Source organism: Pholcus phalangioides, unplaced genomic scaffold, assembly GCF_987345545.1.
Source record: "Pholcus phalangioides strain wild (caught in Gottingen) unplaced genomic scaffold, Ppha-v1.0 ptg000013l_1, whole genome shotgun sequence".
Taxonomy (NCBI): domain Eukaryota; kingdom Metazoa; phylum Arthropoda; class Arachnida; order Araneae; family Pholcidae; genus Pholcus; species Pholcus phalangioides.
The window spans coordinates 23847806-23861373 of record NW_028301606.1 but is presented as its reverse complement, the minus strand read 5'-3'; the positions used below and the strand labels follow the sequence as shown (position 1 = coordinate 23861373).

The 13568-nt window shown below is 40.7% G+C and overlaps 1 protein-coding gene across 1 annotated transcript; it reads left to right on the top strand.

Annotated features, from left to right (window-relative positions):
• Positions 1-532: 532 nt before the first annotated feature.
• LOC149078823 (uncharacterized) lies at positions 533-11978 on the top strand. Its single transcript, XM_089240514.1, has 6 exons — positions 533-1382; positions 7969-8166; positions 8307-8591; positions 9697-9872; positions 10032-10286; positions 11356-11978. The coding sequence occupies exons 1-6, from the start codon at positions 968-970 to the stop codon at positions 11557-11559; spliced, it is 1533 nt and encodes a 510-aa protein (XP_089096640.1). The 5' UTR covers positions 533-967; the 3' UTR covers positions 11560-11978.
• The last annotated feature ends 1590 nt before the right edge of the window (positions 11979-13568 follow it).

Here is a 13568-nt window from a genome sequence, read left to right as displayed (position 1 = left end):
ATATTACTTCAATACATTTATTTTATGTGCGGTTTTGAGGTTTTTCACTCCTTCAAGTAAATGCGATTCGAAATAGATTTTTTAATGATTTTTTCGGCTTTCAATACGTGTCATTAACTATGGAAAAAATTATCAGCTCGAAAAAAAAAAAAAAGATCCCATACGAGTTAACACTTTACCAACATTTTGAATATTGTTTATAAATTTTTGGCATGCGTTTATGAGAAGGTTCGCCACCACTGCTCTATCTGATCATCGTTTGATGAATTTCGATTATACGTTATCTTTCCCTCCTCGAGGGAATGTAATAAATTTTGGCGCCGTCTTTTTACCCAATTAGAAATTCGATTATTATTTCTCGGATTTTCTTTTTTATCTTCACGTGTCAATCATAAACAGCTGAGGTAAATCCGATGGGTGTGTGTGTGTGGGATGTGATCCGTCTCGTCTCAGCATCAGCAGGTTCGAGAGAGAGAAAGAGATCGTCTTTTAAAACTTGAAAATCAGCATCTCGATCTCTCTCTCCAGAGGCACAGCAACCCTATTCCGAAAGAAAAACCCCCAACCGCAACTTTGCCGTAGCTTGAAGACCGCCCATTCAAGGGTTCGGGGGCAGAGACTGGGGGGCTCTTCAGCGGCCCGCTTTGATCTTTTCTCATGGCCATTGAACACGGCACAGTGTGTATGTTTACATTCTGCCCCTTCTTTAGTATATAAACCGGAGCAAAAAAAATGCCGATTTCTATGCGAGCAGACCAGCCATCCTTTCTTGTTTGAAGCACAACTCATCACGGCTTTGGCCTCACCTGACCTTTCTACGCTCTGTCTTGTGGTAATAAGTGTCCGGGCAGGTTTTAGCTCATCTCAATTACGTGTTTAAATAGCGACGCTTTCCGTTAATTCTTCTCGTTTTCATTGATATATCGGAGGAAAAAAATCGTGAATATCTCGCTGATTTTACTTTATCATGTATTCGAATTTAATGAAATTGACAATTACCGTGACTTTGATGTTGGCACGCTCGTGCGGTATCCACGCAATTGAGATCGACAGCGAGATCATGAGGAAATGGGCGGATTCGGCGGTCGACTTCCTGAAAAACATGACTTGCCGAGAAGCATTCTTAACCACGGAGCAGGACTGTGCCGTTCTGATGGAAGTCCCGAAGAGTGACATGAACGTGTACTTGGCCGAACCGACTACAGAAGGACGGCTAAAAGCTGTGCTGCAGGACGGTCCGCTCAACAGGGCGACTCCGCACGATGCAGTCCTTGTCGTTGATCCTTATCCAAATGCTAATCTCGGGCATCTCCTAGTAGTGTTCTTCGTGGACGTTGCGTGGACGGAGCTGCAATGCGAGATCAACGGAGGCAAATATATCGGTGAGTTCTGCATTTTATCTCTTCTCCCTTAGTTGCATTGTCGATGATTATATAAATGCCCAAGTAATATTTTTTTCTCCGATTTTGGCTCTCCAGTAATGTTGTACACGATTTATTTTAGTTTAATAGGATACTATAATTCGGTGTTTTTCAATCTATGATCCGTAGGCAGAACTGAAAATTTGATTCTAATTGAATGAAAATTATTCAATTTCATGCCACAAATATTTGTGGTATACTGTAAGATTAAACATGAAATTACACACATATGGAAGCTAGTGTTCAGCCAAATTGTTTCAGGCAATTTAATGATCCTTTGGTTCAGAAAGTTTGAGAAACACTGCTATATATTTTAATGGGATTTGAATGAGATGCATTTTGAGAGATTATAACTGAAAATTCAGTCGAATTTTAAAGTACGTAAATCACATTTTTTTAACTTGACTTTCAACTGAAAAAAATTTTTTTGATTCTTACTTGACAATTTTCCCAATTGAGTTACGTATTTATTTTTTTACAAAATCTATTTTTTCCCGAGTTTTAATTAGTTGATAACACTTTTTTGTGGGTTCTGGGTCTTTTTGCGTTGAAAGAGGCCCCAATTCTAAACAGACATTAGTGGAGCCCATGGCTCCCCTCCACAAGGGTGGAGCTGACAGGGCTCTAGCCCGGGACGATTTATCATTATTTTCTTTTTTTCGCACTCTAAATTCACTACAGTGGGAGCCCACGAAAGATCCTAGCCTAGGGCCCTGCTGCAGGATGTGAGAGCCACGGCGGAGACCCTACACAAGGTCTGATGTTTCATGGCCCCTCTTAACAGAAGGAGGAACCAACAAGGCTCCATCCCGGGGTTGATGTCTTATTTTTTTTGCATATTGAATAACAACAGGTCAATTAAAAATTATGACCTGGATTGTTGCCATATATCCCATCCAACGGGCTTGGCTTCAAGATGTAGGAGCCGTGAGATATTTGGTTAGTTAGAGACTATACAGTGGTGGCCCTGGGATTACTTGCTCCCGCGAAGCCCTTAAAATGATAATTGAGGAAAATTACACTTTTGTTATTGCGTATTAGTTTGAACTCCCCTTTAACTGAGATTTTCGTGGACTCTTTAATGCGAAATTATTTTCGCATTCTGTCATTAATTCACCTCAGTTTTGCACAAAATTTAGATAAAATGACTTTGCTGTTACCAATTTAGTTATTTTTCACCTAGATCTGGTCTTTTTGTCGGCCATTTAGTTGGAAATGATACCCATCTAGTTGTTTTTCTAGTCTTTTCCAAAAATTGTCCTGTGTACTAGTCTCTGTTATTAAATTACGTGAATATAAGGAAATGTCCTGTGGGAAATACGGGACGTGTGATCATTTAAATCAGCGGTTCCCAACCGGTGCTCCGCGGAGTCCTTAGGGCTCCTTGTGCAATCTCCAGGGGCTCCGCGGCCGCTCGAGGAAAATGAAAAAAAAACAGTAACATTAAAAAAAAATTACTATAAAAATTTTTAAATAGCATAAACAAATCAGTAACTTTGATGAATAATTAAAAAATGGGCCTATGGGGGCTCCGCCATAGAATTTTTTAACTTAAAAGGGCTCCGCGAGTCAAATAAGGTTGAGAACCGCTGATCTAAATAATGACTGAAATTAATACTTGTTGCTTAAGCCCGGTATCTAGTAGTTTTTGTTTGGAAATGTCTATAGGTTACTGATGCCCATGCTCAACTGCTGCCTCTCTATATAGCGATAATGTCTTTACAACGATATTTCTTCTTGGTCCACAGAACATCGTTATATGAAGGATTCACTGTATTACATCCGCGAGTCCCTCACAGAAAGCAGGCCCAAGATGGCCCTTTATGTGCCTCTCTGAGGCTATGCATTATATTTGTAAATTCAGAACTCAATATTTTTTGGAAGAAAATTAGAAATACGGGTAGAGAGAGAGAGAGAGAGAAATAATTTTATTTTATTAAATGTGTACACACAATATATATGCAATGTGCACAGCAGCGGTTCTCAACCTTTTTTCGACTGGCGGAGTACATTTTAGTATATAATTTCAATAGCAGAGCCCCGTAAGCTTTCTTTTTATATTTATTTATCAGATTTACTTATTTATTTTATTTTCCTCGAGCGGCCGCGAAACTCCTGGGAAGTGCACACGGAGCTCCCCCAATAGCTCCGCGGAGCACCAGTTGAGAGCCGCTGGTGTACAATATAAAAAAAGACTCTCCGACCGACCCAGTCCTGATTAACGGAGCGAATAGCTGAAATTGGATATCACTGTCTACAGAACCCAGTCTCTATCGGGTCTCTATCCAGTCTCTATAATAATATTCTTAGAAAGAATGTGGTTCTCAAAGTGTGTGCGGTGACTGCTTGAGGCGGTGAAAAACTGTGTCCACAGCATCGCACTGAGGCATGATATATATATATCCATTCAGTGGTTAGAAGAAACCAAAGTTTATCCGATTGAATCGATTATTATTTTCATATTGGTGGTGCAAATATATTCTGACAAAGCAAGAGAACCATGAGCAGAGCCGCAACTAACTACTTTGTAACCAGAGGCGCATTTATGGATTTGCCGCCTGCGGGCTACCCGAACTTGCCGCCCTTCTCCCGCTCTAGACTACTTTCCTCGAATACGCTACCCGCTTGGTATCTGCGTCTCCAGGTCACTAGTTTAATGATTGACATGTTTGCACACTATTTTGGTCACTCACATGCTTGCACACTGTTATGATCACTCACATGCTTGCACACTGTTATGATCACTCACATGCTTGCACACTGTTATGATCACTCACATGCTTGCACACGCTCTGGGTCACGCTTTTGGTTGCTCACTTGCATGGTTCCTTGGTTATAGGCCACTCTTTTGATCCATTTACACTTTTACATATGTTCTTTTTTGGACATTCACATGCTTTTACACTCTTTAAGTCCCTCTTTTTGTCATTCAAATGCTTTCACACGCTCTGCGTCACTTACTACTTCACCATCACCAACTCTGGCCATATCGCTACATTGCAATTTACTGCCATTAGTGAGATGGGTTGGAAGTGAAGGCGCTGTCTATCGGTGGTCGCCTCGAGTTCGTTAGGGAAAATATCTTATCTATATCCTCCCTTGGGTTCGAACCCGGGACCCTGACAACAACCTTCACGATGGTAGACGAGCATCTTACCACCATGCCACTCGGGCACTTGCGTCACTTACTGACCTGTTCCTCACTCTGCAAGTCATTATTTTAGTCACTCACTGATAAGGGCCTAGATCAGTGAGTGCCTCACCGAAGCGGATTCATTTAGTGTTATACAAATTTTGCCGCCCTTCTCCCATTCTATTAATTTTCTGGGTCACTCATTCCTCAAATCTGCCGCCCCTCTGAAGCTATAGCCCGCCAAGCCCCCCTCCGTCGTAAATACGCCGCAGTTACGCGTCTGTAAATACTCAACAGTTTTAGCAATTAACGACTGTACATACCTCCAGTAAAACAATTTTAAGCGACCTGTCTCAATGAAATCAAGAATTCGTCATTCAATCGCTTTGCGAAAAAATGCCGTTGAAAATCTCACGACGGACGGCATCCAAATGATGCATTTTTTTCCTTCCTATAAAGCCAAATTTGGGAAACATTCACACGCCGACGAAACATCAAAGGTATCCGGCGCAGAATCGAAGCAAATAAAAGGGGTCTTTTGTAAGGTTCCATTTAAAAACCTCCTTCCATTCTGTGATCCTCTTATACCTGAATATATATAACGTCCCTTGCATTTATTTATTTTTTTTCTCTTCTCCTCGAGTCTTTAGTAGCCTATTTGTCTTGCTTGTGCCCGACATGGAGGATGCAAGAGACGACATATCACCAAGCAACACACACACACACACACCTGTAAAGTTCAAAGTCGGCGCTTTGAAAAGAGAGGAAGGGAATTCTGTGTTGTTCAGGTACACATACACGTAGATGATCCCATTATAGCCGCTTTTCTCTGTACTCAGCAGCACGTGCTGCGAATACCCAGAATAATGATGATAAAGCCACCGCCGCATTTCTTCACCCCCACCCCCTAACAAGCACAACAGTCTAGTTAGAAAGCGCGTGACTTCAAAGAATTCTTCTCGAAATTAACCGAAACCATTTCTTTGGGAATTCGGTTGGAAATCCGCGAATGAAAGGATTCTCTTACAATACGTTATTCTCGAGAATTAATCCGAGAGGATAATCTTTCACAGGAGGTACGTAGATGATGAATACAGTGTTCACCTGTTTTTACCTGGAACTGAATCACTTGAACAAAAAGTGTCAAATGAAAAATCATCTTTCGTAGAAGAAGATGGTCTCTAGAATGATTTCCCAGTAGTATAAATATATTGATTGATCTAAAATTGATCAGCGTTTTTCTTAAATATTTACTACCTATGGCTTCCCTTTGGACAAATTTATTTTCTTGTGGCCCTCTTGTCTCAATTATGATGACTAATGAATATTTTAACTTGCGCTTACACATGAGAAATGTGAGTAATTCACAAAAACGAGATTTTTGGCTGAAGAAGGACCGTTTAAAATGTTTGTGAAATTAAATGAAATATTTTTCGTCCACAATCTGCGGCAGGGCCATCTATACAGCATAATGGGGCCCCTGGGCCAAGTGATGTTTCGGGAACCCGCTACCAGTCTGGAATTATCTACCTACCATTTTATTCTTTCACACACACATTACCCTCTTAAGAAAATCATACTACTAGGTCACACATTACTATATAACCCCCCCCCCCCTCCCGGGCATGGCCCGTGGGGAAGGGGAGCATGTGTTCAGACCAGTGTTACCCCAAAAAATAATTTTGAAGAGTAATTTCACTCCTTTTTCAAATTATTATTACATGACAAGGGGTGTTTTTAAATAAAAAAATATATATATTTTATCAGTAGAAATAACATAAAAAAATTAAGGAAGATTAACTTAGAAGATTAGATTTAACTTAAAATTTAGGAAGATTAATTGAGGAATATTTTCGAAAATTGGGGTAGGAACGAATTTGGATGCGCATTCGTGAACACTGGTTCTGACTGCCACGAGCTTTGACACTCATCTTCGGTGAAGACAGGAACGGAATATGTGATCTTCTCGGCTATCCAGAGATAATTGGAAATTCAGCTAGCTCTGGACAACTGAAAAGATCGCATCGATTAACACTACTCTTTTCACTAAAGATATGTGCCGCAGATGCGGACGAAACATTTGAAGGTGATAGTTTCAACCATGGCCGTTTCCCCGTATATGCAAATGACCCATCTGCCCAGAGCCTACAAATTTTGAGTAACAAAAATTGGCTGTTTTTTTTTTTCTTTTTTGGCTTTGGAGTACGGCCCATGGCCCCAACTAAGAAGAGCAGACGGGATGGGGAGATGGGCTCCGAAACAGAGGCGGCGCGAATTGGACCCTTTAACCTCTCCTTCACATAGGCGTACGCAGAATTTTCTCAAGGGGGGGGGGGGGGTTACGTTTGTTCCTGCACAATAACACTATCATCTCGACTTGGGGGAGGGGGTCAGAACCCCAAAACCCCCACTTTGCGTACGCCAATGCTCCTTCAACATTACCGGGGGGGGGGGGGCAAAATGTGTGCTTGCTTCGGCAGACCAAGCATCTAATGTTGGCCCTACATACATGACTTCTTCCCCTGCGTGTGCCCAGTGTCCACATAAAAATGTAATTTTTTTATTTTGTGATGAACTTTATTTTCACTCTCAAAACTGGTACAGTATTTTTTTTAACACATTTTAAGCATTTTTAGATTGGAACCATAACCTCTCCTACGAACGGTTGAGATAAAGGCCGTATTAGGACTTGCAAGACACCCTGTTCTATAAGGGGGCCCCAAAAATTAGCATTTGCTCAGGGCCAAAACTTATGAAGAGCAGACCCTGGTTCCAACATTCCAACACACACACACTCGACCACGTCTTTTTAACCTGGAACCTTTTATGAAAGCCTTCTAGAATATAAAGCTTTAAAAGAGAAATTAAGAATTTCTATTGAATAATTTATACTAAATGAACATTCTGGTTGATTCATTGTAATGATTGCCGTATTTTAACGCGCATAAGGAACCCTCCCCCCCCCCCCGATTCTTTGGGCTTAAAATTTGGAAAAAAATTTAAAAGATGTATCTACATATAATGATATCTATGTGTATAAGAAACCCCCCCCCCTCCTATTTTTGGGACCCAATTTTTGTCCCCTTATACAGAAAAGAGAGTTCCTTATTATGGGCGAAGATATAGGGCGCAGGGGTTCATTGCCCCCCCCCCAAGGTCAAAAGTGGAGTCGACTGATCTAATGTATATGTGTATATATGAACTGACACACATCATCATCATCGTACCCCTCCAGCAATAATGACCGTGCCCCCCACCCTGACTTTCAAGTCTATCTCCGCCTATGTTCCTCATGCACGTTAAAATATGGTATATTCTGATGATAATTCCAAGCTTCATAAAATGATAACTCAATAAGTTATAACTTTATGAAACGTGCTCAACTGATAAGTAAAATCGAATGTCTTCTTATAGGTGATGGCCATTGCTTGAGCCTGGCCCTGCGCAAAAGATGTCACAACCTCCTCCTGCAAGGAAAGTGGAAGATAAAGTTCAATCTTAAAAAGCTGCACAGGAATAAACACTGTGAAATTAACTTCTTTCCTTTGGTGCACGTCGATAGTGAAACTCCCGACCAGCTTAAGCAGAGGCTTCAGTGCCAAGAGCTTGAAGGTGAGTTCATCATTGGATACATCCTTGATTGTCACTCATCTTCCGTGAGAAAAAAAATTATTGATTTCCCACTAACCAGTTCAACATTTTATGCAAGTGATTGTGAATTTTTATTTTACTCTTTTCTTGTATTCGTATAGGATACGCGCCTTGTCCTGCATTGAGGTCTCAGAACATGACAGACACCCTGGTATGCGATCCATTGCGTCTCAACACGGGAAGCTGCAGCACAACCCGTGAAACGGTCAGAACGAGATGTCGGAGATACGAGCGATGCGACCATGCTGTTTTGCTGTCCGGAGGATGGGACAGACTGACGAGTAAACCTCATTACAAGGATAATATGTTGTCCATGTACAGCATGTTGAAAGAGAACGGTTTTCCTGATGAAAACATCAAGATGTTCTACGCCAACGGAGATAACAGTAAGTAGGCTTACAGACCCAGGGCCGATACTGGGGGGGGGGGGGGGCAGGCTCGGGATCTGGTGTCCGAGAGCCGAACCAGCGTGGTCGAAAATTTCACCCTTCAACCTATCCTTCCACATTACGAAAGGGCGCAAAAATGCTAGTTTGCCCCAGCTGACAAAGAATCTAGTTGCGGCCCTGTATAGACCTATCAAACTTAAGTCAAAAAAGGTCGTCTTAACGACATCATGGACACTCAGGCGGTAATCTTCTGGGGTCCCTCTATCTGCCTAGAATTGACAGGCTATCAATTTATATGCCTGCTCTTCGAAATCATAGTACCGGTTCTCATTATCATGGGAGACCCCATATGCTTCTGAAAGCCCCCAAGCCATGCCTTAATGGCATGGTCAGTTTAAAAGAATCGCTAGGATCTTTGGCTGACAGGCCGGGTTAGACCTTTCGCACCGCCCCCCCCCCCTCCCCACGATGAATTGAAATGGTAAAAAATGACGGAAATTTTTCGGGCCCACCCTTGTGAGAACCGCAGAGACAGTTTTACCAAAATTTTGATCAATGATTGTGAAATCGCACCATGTGTCACGGGGGGATGTCTCTGAGTCCTCATCAATGCTCGGTAGGTACTTGTCCTTGATGAATTGATATTTTTAGTAAATTCCCAATTTTTAAAATTTTTTGATATTCAGTCCCTAGGAAAAAAAAGCTCTCGGTCGGCCAAGGTCCTCATAAAGTGAAAATTATCTCGCAAAAGACCATTAAAAATAATTCACTTTAACCAGGGTCTTCTTCATAGCATCATACGTTAGCAGATAAAGCGATTTTTCTGAGATGTCCCTTTTTGTCCCGCTCGATTAGAGATACCTTATATACCCCACAGTTGCATACTTACTCTAGAAAATTGTAACCAGACCTCATTATCATGAGGCTTCTTCTGCATTTCAGGCTCCCTGGCCGTGCCCTGGTAGGCCCACGAGTTAAGACGGCACTGACTCTAACCCCCACAAACATTTTTATGAATAAAAATTTATGTAGTTTCCGAATTTTCATATTCATCAGATGTCGTTAAAATTTTTTGTGAAACAAATTTTCTATGTTCACACAGGCGAGCAATATGATCCGCAGAGGCTGTATCCATCAGCTTTCAAGGCTACCATGCGCTATCATTTACGCAAAATTTGTCAGTCGCCAAATTGTGCAGATTCTTTAGTGATTTACCTCCACAGCCCAACTAGAACCGATGGCACTTCTTTACTGTGGGATACCGATGGAAATGGACAAGTGAGTCCTAATTGAGCATTTTCTTTTCTGTTCTTCTCATACGTACTTGTATCTGAAGGTCATATGACAGTTATTAATATCGAGTGATGCGATAGAAAAGTATTATGGATTTAATTTGAAAAAAAATCATAAATCTCAATATTTTGTTATTTATTGCAGGCTGACGAAAACGAAGTTTACACGATCCGTGAACTTTTGTACGACGTTCGTGATTGCCTAGCCCAGAGAGTGTACATCATAGCCGATCAGGGATATTCCGGTCAATTGGTACATGCTCTCGAACACTCCAGTCGCCACAGAAACGTCGTTGCATTCGCCAGCGGACAAGTGGAAGAATATTCGTGGCAGGGAGAGTACACGAGCTATTGGAGAAACTTCAGACATGCTGGTGGATGCGTCATGGAAGCCCAAAAGGTAACAGGGAAATTTGTTCTCATTGTCATAAATGTCCAGTATTGAAAATTTATCCTAATTATTTCTGACCATATAATAGGATCATGGCTATGTCATGTAGAGCTGTATTGCCTGCGCATATTCGTGAATGGATCGATAGACCATTAAATGTTTGTTTTTCCCATTGAAAAGGCAATCCGCCACTGTCTCTCACACAACTGATCTCACACATTTGAAAATCCACACCCTTGCGCTGCATTTTTCAAAGGATGTTGGTTCCTGAACACGTCGCTAGGGGTTTTGCGAGAAATATTAATTAATAACAGTGACAAATAGTTCAGGTTATGTCCTAAAGCAGTGGTTCTCCACCTGGGGGGGCCCATATGGCCCTTCTATGGTTTGAGGCTATTCTGAGGACCCCGGGTGAAAATCAGATGAAAGGGGAGCCATGGCAAGTGGTAAAGGGGGCCACGGAGAGCTGTGAAGAAATAAAGCTTACCATTGGATTATGGGTGGGAAAAACGGGACTCTACAGTCTAGAGTCTAGACCAACCAGACCAAATCATAAAAGGAAAATTAACCAGGCCGCACGGTCAATGAAAGGTTGATGCTGTTCCACTGCTCTAGCGAATTTTTTTCAGTGTAAGGGGGAAGCACAATTTTATTATTTTGATGTTTCGTAGGAGAAAAAATGTCGAGATGATGTTTTGTTAGTTAACGAATATACATTGCTTAAGGAAACAGATATTTTCTGGATATTATTTTCAGGGTGAACTCGGAAAGGAAAGTCATCTGTCTTCGCCGGGACTTGAACCCAAGCCTTCTTGCAAAACGGACAAGTATGCTACCATCTACATCACCGGAGACACGACTTTGCTTTCCTTATTTCACACGCTGTGGCGTGAGGAGCTGAAGTATAAAATAAATAAGAATACGAATATCTGTTTCCTTGATATCTGGGGCTGGGGGAGAGGGGGGCTATCTCTCTCTATGTATTGCTTAAAATATGAGATATCTGTGCAATTTTCCCAACTCGAGCATGCCAAAATTAGGCCCAGCAACTTATAGCCACTTTTTCGTGTGTCTTTAGGTTGCCGAAGCGAAGATGAAATCCTCGAAACCAATCTTCTTCGATGGATCCAACGGAGACATCAGGACAACCATATTCGGTGCACCGTGCGATTTGCAACCTCCGCTGACTATCAGAGAACTGGAAAAAGAATACTTTGGTTGCCAGAATCTCCCGTCCAGTGCGTGGATCCGGTGGCGTAATAACGAAGCAGCCCTCAAGTGATTTTCAAAAACAACGGACAATACAGTACTATACACTTGTAAATAGATATAATTTCCTCTTTTTTTTGAGTGCGGTTCTGTACGTAATTATAAGTACCTTCACATAAACAAGATCTCATTGTACATAGCCTCCACAATATTTGTATATTACGCGGAAAAATTACTATTGCATAACCAGTGCAGCAAATGGCACGACTATGTACATATAAAATATGTTTCTATTCTTTCTATGAGCGTGCGGAACGAGTGTACCACGTACATAATACCTGATTCGATAGCGAAAATAATACTGTTATTTTGTACATTAATGCTGTTTGAACATTGTAAATAAAATATACAGAATTTCTATAATGTGAATCTGGACTGTAGTGTATTTTCAATTAAAAATCCCTAAAAAAAAGTGCACATAATCTAAGCTGCTTTAAATGTTTTGCATTTCTTCCATTGATGATAATTGTCATCTACAATAATTTTGAAATTATCACATTACAAAATTACTGTATTCAGTGGATAACTCCTCAATAACAGACAACCTTTTATCCGAAAATTGCGTGTTTCGTCAACAGGGAGTGTCCGTTAACAGAGTAAAATACATTGAATTTTTATTCCGCTTGTCTACTGAAAGTGACTGCTGAAAAAAAAGTGTTTCTACTGAAGGGAAGTGTCCATTATGGGAGGTTTTTCACTGTATATGGATACGTTTGTTAGCATCTCAACATATAGATCTAGATAAAGTTCTAAATGAAGTTGGGACGTTTATCAGTAATTATGATAATGAATTTTATTTACCGTTGCATACGAATGCCCCGAACTGGTTTCCCCATTGAAAAAAATCTCTCCGCAGAGAGCACGCATACGGTACTCACATAACACGGAAACTCAGGCATCTGCCATTTTCACTTCAAAATATGGTACCACTATAACACAGAACACGCACAACTCTGACAGTATAAATACGTGCAGTATATATATAGCAGTATTTACCGTTAGATAAACTCCGCCCTATACTAAAAGCAATTCAACAAAATGGGTTATTATAAAACCACTTTTCGAAAAGTAAGAACTACTTATAATGGAAAAAAAAGTACTAAAAGATGAATACTACAATCAAATCTCTAAGATTGATACCGGATAAGAAGATAAACCAATTACGTGGATAATTTTTTAGTGAGGTCCAGATTTGAAGGAAAAATCGGATAAATGGGTACCGCTTTAGTTTATGAAACTGAATGCCCATTTCAGGCCGAAATCTTAAAATGTTACAATGTGAACTGAATTTTTTTTTTATTCCTTTTTTTTTGTCCACGTGTTTGCACAAAACGTGTTAAAAGTGTTTCTAGTAGAAAATTACGAGCAAAAAGCTATACAAGGTGCTTGAAAATAGATGTGGCAAATATTTTTGGTAGCACACAGCAAGACATTTTTTTGGTCATGGGATGGGCTGTCGGAATCGAAGCATAAGCATCCGGTTAGCCCCATTGTCGGCACAGTGGTAGTCGGCTGAAATTGTTTTTCTGCCGTTCAACTTCAAGGCGCGAATGCGAACCCCGATCTCCTACTTAAAAAAGTCTCTCTGCAAGCAGATAAACAACACGATACTTACAACAGGACAGGACAAATCCCAGGTCACCATGGCGACTGAAAAATTGGTACTGGCACCTAAAACTTTCTTTGTGTAGTTACTAAATTGCAGGCTGAGAGTAGCAAAAAATGTTTGGAATTTATAGCAGCATATCTGCCAACATGAAAGAGGATCACTATGCCCTGAAAAAGTCAAAAAAACATTATTTTGGATCCGTTTGTTTGGGCAGAAATTTTGTTGGAGCCTAAAAATTGTTCTGGAGCTTAGATTTTTTTCATTGCTCGGCAAGCACCTTCACATTTCACTTCCAACGATAAAAATACCATCTTCGTGAGCTCTACCACTTTTTACAAAGCCTTACCAAAATTTTATAATAAAGTGTATGATGTAGTAAACAAATTTAATGAAATAATTTCGTTTATTTCACA